The sequence below is a fragment of the Mercenaria mercenaria genome, chromosome 5, assembly GCF_021730395.1.
Source record: "Mercenaria mercenaria strain notata chromosome 5, MADL_Memer_1, whole genome shotgun sequence".
NCBI lineage: Eukaryota > Metazoa > Mollusca > Bivalvia > Venerida > Veneridae > Mercenaria > Mercenaria mercenaria.
Window position 1 is genome coordinate 55,355,157 of NC_069365.1, and position 11,200 is coordinate 55,366,356.

Here is an 11,200-nt window from a genome sequence, read left to right on the forward strand (position 1 = left end):
AAAGACAGCTTAAAAGTGTATGTTATTTTACAACAAGTCATTTTTCTAACATCACAATTATTATGTCATAGTGTCGTAAGGCATAGTGGCGCGCTGGAAAATAAACCAACTAAAAACGGTCAAATATTTGATGGATGTTGTCAAGGATGTACATAATAATCCTTGATAATGTGTTAGAATCGGAATACTCTATCTCAAACAGTGATTTTCTCTTTAGTCTTCTCAAGAAAGTTATTCAAACAGTGTAAAATTGAAGAAAAAAAAGAGCTGCATTTTAAATCAACTTTATAAAATACCGACTTAAAATTATTTTTTTTATCTTTGATGTTCATAGCTTTCAATTCAAGCAAAAATTGAAATTGTAATGGTTACATAGAGGCGTGTGCCCCTTTGCTACCAAATATATGGTTAAGTGCTTAATTTGGGAGGTACAGAACAATGAGTTACCTTGCCAGGTCCACTCATAAACATCATGTTTTTATTTTTGTTCACGTTATCACAAATACAACAGAAAAAAATCGCTTAAAGGCTTAAATAATTCTGTGTATTTTGCAGGTTTATTTTTTCATATTTTTTCGCGATTTGGTCAGATTGTCAAAATTCTAAATCAGAAGTAATAGAGAAAACAGATAGGTTGGAATTCATAGAGAAAAACACAGAGCTTTTTGGTTTATACAAAAAATAATCAAGTTTTGTACAGTAGATATCGAATTTCTTCATTATTTTTTTTTTTTTTTGGTATTTTGGATTCTTTCTTTGACACAGTTTATGCTTTCTTAATTTTGCAGTTGAGAAACAAATTCAAAACCTGGTAACATTTGATATTTCATGGAATTTCCACATTTGTTTGTTTTTGTTATTTTGGATTCTTTTTTTGAAACAGTTTATGCTTTATTGATTTTGCAGTTGAGAAACAAATTCAAAACCTGGTAACATTTGACATAATAACCTCTCCACTGTCTGTTGTTACTGTGATTGTCATACTCATCCTTCGCAAAACTCTTTCTTGCGTAAATATTTAGTGGAAAATATCTGTTTCCTTCGTAGAAGATAGTCTGTTAAACAATGCATATTTCCTATTTGGTGTATCTTGTTTGCTGAAGTTTTGAAGCATTTTGCATGGCATTGCCCTTTTAAATCATAAAAATTGCAGTCATTGTATTCCTGCATTTTCTGACATTCTTGCCCTTGATGGTGTTTCTCTGTTTGTAACTTTAAAAAGAATTATGTCTATAATTAGCTCGACTATTCATAGAATAGTAGAGCTATTGGACTCGCCCATGCGTCGGCGTCCGCGTCCGCGTCCCGATTTGGTTAAGTTTTTGTATGTAAGCTGGTATCTCAGCAACCACTTGTGGGAATGGATTGAAACTTCACACACTTATTCACTGTGATAAACTGACTTACATTGCACAGGTTCCATAACTCTGTTTTGCTTTTTTTACAAAATTATGCCCCTTTTTTGACTTAGAAATTTTTGGTTAAGGTTTTGTATGTAAGCTGGTATCTCAGTAACCACTTGTGGGAATGGATTGAAACTTCACACACTTATTTACTGTGATAAACTGACTTACATTGCACAGGTTCCATAACTCTATTTTGTTTTTTTACAAAATTGTGCCCCTTTTTCGACTTAGAATTTTTTGGTTAAGGTTTTGTATGTAAGCTGGTATCTCAGTACTCACTAATGGGAATGGATTGAAACTTCACACACTTGTTCACTGTCATGATCTGACATGCCCAAAGCAGGTCCCATAACTTTATTTGCTTTTTTACAAAATTATGCCCCTTTTTCAACATAGAAATTTTTGGTTAAGTTTTTGTATGTAAGCTGGTATCTCAGTATCCACTAATGGGAAAGGATTGAAACTTCACACACTAGTTCACTGTCATGAGCTGATAAGCACTATGCAGGTTCCATAACCCTATTTTACTTTTTTACTAAATTATGCCCCTTTTTCGACTTTCTTATTCATTAAAGCGACAAGGCTGTTAAATAGTCGAGCGTTGCTGTCCTTCGACAGCTCTTGTTTTGTTAAGGTTGTGCATACATGCATGTGTTACAAAATTATATTATCATCTTTTAAAGTGGCATTATGCGCATCTTACTGCACATAGTGCGTTTTTGGTGAATGTTCTATAAAAGCAATTTTCGGTTGCTGTGCATTTGAATATGTTAAATAAACAATGATGTCGCATAAGCATTTGAAGTTGGTGCTTTATAAATAAAGAAATCGGACTAATAAAATAATAGTTCTTTTCTTCAATCTTCTACGCAGTGATCTCCCTTACCTGTAAGTAGAGATTTCTGAAGTTGAAGGGAAGCAACTCCTGCGTGCAGTTTTACTTTTCTTAAAAAGACTGCCCCAGTCAAAATAAGAAAAGTCATATTTGGAAAGTTATTTTTTTGTACTGGTAACAGGAAGAGTTTGGTATATTGGGTTAAAAGTTACAATTTCCTCCATGCTTTTCACACACACATCTATTTCAGCTAGATTTTTACTTGAAAAAATGCCCATAATTCCACTTTAAAATCTGTAGCGTCCTTAACCTTTGTCTACAGGCATGAACATTTCAGTTTTTAGCTCTACTATTCAAAGAATAGGTAGAGCTATTGGACTTACCCATGCGTCTGCGTGCGCACCTGTGTCCGCGTCACGATTTGGTAAAGTTTAAATTGTATGTAAGCAGGCATCTCAGTAACCACTTGAGGGAATGGATTGAAACTTCACACTTATTTACTGTGGTAACATACTTACATTGCACAGGTTCCATAACTCTATTTTGCTGTTTTACAAAATTATACCCCTTTTTCAGCTTAGAAATTTTTGGTTAAGGTTTTATATGTAAGCTGGTATCTCAGTACCCACCTATGGGAACGGATTGAAACTTCACACAATTGTCCATTGCAGGGCTCCGGAAATTTTGATAACTCAATCGGTCCGAAACTAAAATCCTGACATCGGCGCTACCCCACCCACCGCATTCCCAATATTATATATTTTGTAAAACGTGATAGGGTAAAGAAATAAGCATGTCATGCATTAAAACTGAGTGACCAGTCACTGCGCGTTACCATACAATGAAGACAGTTATTCAGTGTTATGCGTGATCGTTACTTTGTTTAAATTTCGATGTTTTTCCGAGATAATACGAGGCATTGACACCGTGTGCGTAACTAGTCTAAAAGCCAACGCACGTGACTTGGATACCGTATACACGGCAGATTGTATACGGCAGATACTTTGTGATGTTTCCTCATTCTTTGACGGAATTCTATAAAATACAATGCGTTAAAGTGAGTTACAAGACACATATTCTCTGCTAAACAGCTTCAGTATTTAAAGAATACTCTGCCGCGGACCGAATGTGTACGTTATTTGAACGCTGAGATCGAATTTCCCGCATGTATAGTACCAAAACGTCACGCGGGTTGGCCACGGATATTTCATTTCACTTACGTTGTACTTCAGTAAGCAACTACATTCTATAAAGTTATATGTTCTCTTCTGATGTAAACAAAATTTCATTTTGAAACGTTTTTTAAAAGACCAATTTGATAAACTGTGCCACTCCGGTTTTCTTTATCATTTGTGGTTGCCCGTCCATTTCTTTCTTTCTTGTACAGTCGGGTTGCAAAGACGATTTTCTGCATTTGTTTCAACTGGAGCCCCAACAAATGAATCATGTAATTTTTTCAAATAAAGTAATTATAAAAATTATTTTTATCGGTTTTCCGTGTGATGACTTATTAAATCAAAGACCTATAATGTACAATTATAGCTCTTTGATTAAATGCAGTGACCATTTGTTTGTTACCGTGATCAAACATAGCCTTTTGAACTAAACCATCCGTCGGATTCTAAATAAAAGAAGTGGATCCCCGTCGAAATGATTTGGATCCAGTCAGAAACGTTAGGAAACCAGTCAAAAATGTTTAATACACCGCAGTCGGCTGTCTGCAAACATTAAAGGATGTGCCGCGCGAGCACTGATTGCGTCACGTGCTAATTACAGACCGATTATCAAAGTGACAATCAGACTGATTGACACGTTAATTGATTATCTGAAGGTGCGACCAACAATTTCCTACTTGGCAGGTGATTGAGTATTGAGATATCAAACCGAAATTTATACTTTTCTCCATTTTACAGGACCGATTTTTTTCGTTTTTTCACTTCACGAATCGGTCTGAAAAGTAAAAAATCGGTCCAAAACTGACAAACCGGCAAATTTCCGAAGCCCTGGTCCATTGTCATGAGCTGATATGCATTGTACAGGTTCCGTAACCCTGTTTTGCAATTTTACAAAATTATGCCCCTTTCTGACTTATTCAAATGACAAGGCTGTTGAATAGTACAGCGTTGTTGTCCTCCGACAGCTCTTGGTTTGGTTAAGTTTTTGTATGTAAGCTGGCATCTCAGTACCCACTAATGGGAATGGATTGAAACTTCACACAATTGTCATGAGATGATGTGCATTGTACAGGTTACATAACCCTGTATTGCAATTTTACAAAATAATGCCCCTTTTTTCAACTTTAATATTCATTCAGTTGACAAGACTGTTGAATAGTCGAGCGTTGCTGTCCTCCAACAGCTCTTGTTTATGAAAGAGTGTGTTGAACCAAAAAAAACCCAAAACATTTTTATGGCACCCATCGAAGAAGTGGGTATATTGTTTTACTCACGGTCAGTCAGTTGGTCTGTCTGTCAGTTTCCGGACCATTTGGTTTCAGATCAGTAACTAGAGAATGTGTAGGTCTACAGTGGACAAACTTCAGGAGTCAGTAACTAACCTCTGTTGATTTAGGGTCAGTAGGTCAGAAGTGAAGGTCACAATGACCTCAAGACTGAAAATAGTTTCTGATCAGTATCTGGAGAATGCTTGGGCATGTGCCCTTGATACTTTATATGGCCTGTAGTCAGTAAATGGGCCTAGCTCTTGTTGAAATCAGGTCAAAGGTCACTGTCACAGCAAAATTATATAAGGAGTGGCCTTCAACAGATCATTATGGGTACAAACAGCTCCTGTTAATGGTTTTTAAAAACAATACACACATCAAATTTTTATATTTGAGTATTTTTATTTTATCATAGTAAACAGCATTATATGATGCATATATCTATATCTAAGTACATGTAGCTGTATTTTTAAAAACTTTTAACAGCAATTACCTTATATACTACTTATAGGCTTGTCACCCATTAATTCTGTTTATTTTCAGAAAGCTGCGCCTGTACAGATTCGAGAAAAACCTGAGAAATGCGGGAACATTTCTGCTAGCAGACCATCAAAGGTGCTGGATATGGTGAAAAGCTTCCAAAAACTTCAGGTCACATGATCACGATGGTATCATTGGTCACATGACCACTGCCAGCCAATCACAGAGAATGAACCAAATGGACCAATGAAATTACAGCTTACATTTAGTTTTTAACAAAGAGAATATTTCTACCTTATGTATTTATTGAATTTTTACTAGACATAATATGGTATGATCTTCAGTCAATGTATAATTTTTTCCTCATAAACTTAAGCTTTATCACTAGTTTTATTTATGCATAATTTATTTCCATTTTGTCTGAATTCAGGTTTGAACAGGGTGTTTTTATAATAATGATAGGTTGATTGCTTGAAAATTGAACTATCTTGTAAGCTCAATGGATAAAGCATAATCATTAGGTTTTAGGTTCAAATCTTGGGTAGGCGCACCTGTATGTTCTCCATAATGCTTGATTGAAGATGATACTTTCAGCTCCGATTTTTGTAAGGAAGTTGACAGATACTTGCAGAGAACATGTAAATACTAGTATGGAATCCAAGAACACTGGCTGGCTGTATAGAACTGAAATACTGTTGAAGAAAAGAGCATGAAACCAGTGGAAACAAACAGAATAGTAAATTTAAATCTACTTTTTATGTTTGACAGTGCCAGGTAAAGTTGTGAACAAGAAATTGTGACAGCATAACATTTCAAAAAGATTATCATTTATCATAGCTGCTTTGAAAATGCAAATATGAAGCATAAGCAGTTTTCTGAAACAGTTAACGGTCTTTTATGGTAACAAAAATATTATTGAACAACAGTTTCACGTTTCAGAGTAATTTGAGCCACGCCATGAGAAAACCAACATAGTGGCTTTGCGACCAGCATGGATCCAGACCAGCCTGGGCATCTGCGCAGTCTGGTCAGGATCCATGCTGTTCGCTAATGGTTTCTCCAGTTCCAATAGGCTTTAAAAGCAAACAACATGGAACCCGACCAGACTGCGCGGATGTCCACTATGTTGGTTTTCTCATAACTATGCCACTATGTTGGTTTTCTTCCAGTATCAGTATTAGCATTGAGATGTAGATGCAGAAGGAAAATTATTTATTGTTAGTTTTTGGTTCCTCAAATTTTTCAGGCTTTTGACAATGTGAACCAAATAAGATTGAAAATGGTAAATTTCGTGTACACGTAGGTGGTCGTCAGTAGAAAACAAAACCCCGACAAATTATAAATGTATACCTCAGTATAGCTAATACACAATGTGCCAGTAGATTACATATATTCCTAAAGCAGCTTTCCGTATAAAGTTACTGTGATAATGTGTTCTGTCTATATTAGCTTTTAAAATGAGCCGCGCCATGAGAAAACCAACATAGTGGGTTTGCGACCAGCATGGATTCAGACCAGCCTGCGCATTTGCGCAGTCTGGTCAGGATCCATGCTGTCTGCTTTCAAAGCCTATAGCAATTAGAGAAACCATTAGCGAACAGCATGGATAATGACCAGACTGCGCGGATGCGCAGGCTGGTCTGGATCCATGCTGGTCACAAACCCACTATGTTGGTTTTCTCATGGCGCGGCTCAAATAATTTGTAGCAACCTAACTGATGTATTTCAACTAACACTTGGTATTCACAGCTCTATGGATGTGGATTTGACACATTGATAAATCTAGAAGTATTTATATGTAATGTTTTAAGAGCTTCTTCTGTGGTTGAATGGTTGAGTTTACTGACATTGATCTGCTGGACAGTTCTTTTTAGTGTCTGACAACACAAAATTGCTTAACCCTTACCCTCCTAAATTTCTATAATGGACTGTTCCATCATTCAATTTGGGCGGTACCATTTATTATTCAGTGGGGTTTTCACTGAAAATTTACTGACAGAATAGCAAGCAGTGCAGACCATGATGAGCCTGCATGGATGTACAGGCTGATCTTGGTCTGCCCTGGTCGCAAAGGCAGAAACACTTGCTGCCAGCAGGCTAAAGGTTAATACACTACTGAAATACTATAGGTGCAAGTTTCCATAAAAAATAGTGGCAAGTAATTTATGCTTCTCATTGAGTGTATAAATTTGAAAAACATTTCTCTATTGGTGAAAGGGAGGTAATTAATGATATATCTCTTGGTAAGAACTTCTTAGAACATTGAATAAGAGATTTTTTTTCCACATATTTAAGTTCATGCATCAGTCTTGAATCTTAGAATGGATTAATTTTAAAAATGAGAAATCTACTTTAAAGGGTGATATTTAAATGCTTTTATATTGAAGAGTGAACCACTATAATTTATAGATGTGTTACAATGTACCTGATAAAATGAAATATATACAGTGTGATATAGAGTCATATTTCTGTGGCAGTTCTTTATCCATTTAACTTACATACATGCACTTAAGCATTTATATGTTTGTTTTATGCTTTTTAATATTATATATGTATTACATATATGTATTACATATATAATATTCATGTACCATGTACAAATTAAATGTAAATACACATGTGTACATTGTATATGTAAAGATAAATTGACTTTTATGTGAAATATTTACCGTGTAAATAATGTATATAATATATGTATTGCATTGGTCAGTGTATATAATTAATGTATTATTATTATAGCAGTGGGAGTTACAGACATTGTCATTAAGTCAGCCTTTATCTTAATACATAACAGGCATTACTCAGTGCATTTTACATTATAGTACAAAATACAAAAAAAAATATTGCTTACAAGATATGTGTGAACAGGTTTACCTTCAGCTTTCAAAGCATTACTTGGTGTTTGTTTAACAGAGATAAATAAAATCTGTCTTGCCTATATTGCTGGAAAAAAGAACAGGAAATGGTTTTTTTTACACTTTATCACAGTATTTTAACAACACCTTTTTATGAAGTGACAGAGATAAAATGTCAATGAAAATATTATTTGTTTTATGCTTTTCGGTGAAATACTGGACTAATCAATGAAATGGAATTGAGATTTTCACAGTTTTGAAGAAGTAAAAATAACATTTAATTACACATTTAAATGCGAAAGAAATAGAGGATATTTGTTTGTTTCAGTGAAATATCAATTTTATTTCACAAGGGAGCATCAAAAACTGATATTTTCACGAGAGAAATAAAATTGATATTTCACTGACACAAACAAATTTTCTTTTTATTTCATGTGTAAAACTCTACTTCTGTTGCGTAATTTATAAAATGTCGAAAATCGCGGGAAAGGTCAGCAGAAAGCATAACACGACGTCATTTTAACAACGTTATCGTCATCATGGTCCCCGGTATTCATAACGCTCAGTATACAATTTGACTTCAATCGCGACGGAGGACCGGAACAAGTTCGGCAGAAACAGTGAAAAATAAAAATGATAATCTACTGTTTCAAAACTGTGGATTATCACTTTTACTTCACTGAGAAAACTCTATCATTCACTGGAAAACATAAAATAATTAAGAATAAAATAGAAACTCTTTGCAAAATACATTTCAATACAGATAAAGATGCATATAAATGAAACATAAAAATATACATCTCTGCTCCATGGTAATAAAATGTATAGTGATGTCTATTTCGACAAAAATCTTTTAATATGGTACATGTATGTTGTAATTTACGGCTCATTTAATCATAAAGAAATCGAGGATATATGTTTATTTCAGTGTAAGATTGAAATAATTCTTTCAAGTGTGAACACCATTTGCAATATTTTTAGCAGTGGCCTATGCCACGAGTGAAAATGTAAGAAATTGTGTTCACGAGTGAAAGATATTTTGGTCTTACATGTAGAACAAATAAATTTTCTTTTAATTTCATGTTTTGACATAATTTACCAATTATATAGTTTCGTACCAGTGATATATATATTTTGATTTTTTTTTCATTGTGAAAATACCAAATATATTTTGCTCTAATATTTTGATTATTCACTGAAAAACTTTTAATAAATACAGTATTTCTAACTTCATATAACATGGTAATGAGTTATCAGGCTAGGTGGTGTGAATTGCATTAAATTTTATTTTGATAAATGCTTTTATTTCATTCACATTAAATGCACCTCAGATATTTTCAAGTTTTTTTGGACAAGCATAAAATAGAAAAAAAGTAAGTGAAGATTTAGTTGTGATATAATTGAATAATTTTTAACTGAAATATGTAGTTATTAATAAGGTTATATTTTTTTCTAGGTTCTACTTTTTTGCTGGTAACTTCTTTTCCATGAGTGTTTCTTCTTTGGATGTAATAAATATATATAGGTGACAATCGTTTAACTATTAACTAAAACAGCAAAATTCTTACCTCATAAAAACAATTCTTCAAGTTCTGTCATAATATTTGGCTGTGAGTATTTCATTCTTTTATAATTACCTGTTGTGTTATTAAAACATGTAAAAACGTACTGAAATTTGTGATTTTTTTTGTACATAGGTAAGTATGTGGTTGTCACATTTTATACAAAGTTGGCATTATGTACAAACTAATGTTTATATTGTAAAATACACACCACACAAATTGTGCAATGGGTTATCAAGGGGCTTGCTTGTACCTTCTGTTGTTGTTTTCATTGTGATAGCTGGGTTTTTTCTTTCTCTCTGGAATCTTGAATTTAAACAACATAATCATATTTCAAAATCATTGGCTTCTCTAACTTTTCTGTTATTTCTGTGAAATATATTTTACAATTGGTTGCCAGGTTGTTGACATTGACTGTACTTTGCATTATTTAATATACTTCATGGTAAAACATTATTCACAGTCACAGAGTATTTGTACCAATGGGACATGGATTTTTTGCTGGTTTAGCTTTAAGTACATAGCTTTATTCATTCTTGGATGTGATATGTTTTTTTTGTCCTGTCAATTTTTTTTGCAGAAAATGTTTCTTTGGAAAGAAAAAAGTTACAATCTAAATTATATTTTTGTCATGTTGTTGTTCTTTCTTCAGTTTTATGAAAGAAAAACTTGAAAAATACTGATGAGTTTTATGTTATCAGAGTGAAGAAAAAACGATTATATTGTAATAATTATGCACAAATCAAAATTTTGGAAAATTGAGCTACATTTGTGTATGTGCGAGGATTCCTCTTTCAAGAAAATGATGTTCATTACATTTAAAAAGAAATTGTTAACACATTAAATTTTCTGTATTCAGTTGCAAGAAGGCTTTTTGTGACAGTATACTAAATTACTTATGCAAAATGATGTATGTAAAAACAGTTGTTTTTTTACCAGATATTGCCATGTACATTCCATTTTCAGAGGGAACAAAGCATCAACTTTTATTTTTAGGGCACAGTATACTTTCATTTAGTCAAACAATTTCCCCCCTCTCTTTACAAACACTGTATTAGCCAGTAGAACTTTTATTTACTCTAAGTTATATGTATTTTATTAGTAAGTTATAACTTTCATGGATTAGGAAGTTGATTTTTTTTGTTACAATGCCGAACTTTTTAGTCTTAGCCACTGTTTCTCCCCTTGCCCTAGGTTTTGTTGTAACTGTTTTATCAGAGGTTGTTTTTTTCCAGTAGTTTTTTATCAGTAATTTTGTGTTATATTTTCTTGTTACAGATATGATTATATTTTATGACACAAATGATACCATATTTACCATTATGGATATATTTCACATATTAAAACATTATGCTGATAGAACTGAGTTTGCTGTTTACTGCACGTTTCAAAGCATTTAACTGACCTTGTAGATGGTTCTGCTATAAATGAAAGGTAGTCCAACTAAGATGTTCTTTCATATCTGAATTAATGGCCAAAGAATCATTTTTAGCTCAACAGTACAAAGTATTTGGAGAGCTATCCTACTCGACCTGGATTATGCATCCTTCCGCATCCACACATGGTTAAAATTTTGATGGACTTTCTCTTTATCTCTGTAAATGCTTGATGGATTGGCT

The 11,200-nt window shown here is 33.5% G+C and overlaps 1 protein-coding gene across 7 annotated transcripts in view; it reads left to right on the forward strand.

The window, feature by feature from the left end:
* LOC123557272 (nucleolar protein dao-5-like) overlaps positions 1–10,943 on the forward strand; it is a 78,102-nt gene extending 67,159 nt beyond the window's left edge. For 6 of the 7 annotated variants that reach the window (XM_045348659.2, XM_045348663.2, XM_045348660.2 and 3 more), the window contains one exon: positions 5,228–10,943. In XM_045348659.2, the coding sequence (XP_045204594.2) occupies positions 5,228–5,344 (117 nt within the window). In that variant the 3' untranslated portion in view covers positions 5,345–10,943. Of the gene's footprint in view, positions 1–906; positions 930–5,227 lie in introns of all 7 variants that reach the window. The other variant, XM_045348662.2, reaches the window with a different exon arrangement.
* Positions 10,944–11,200: the final 257 nt, after the last annotated feature.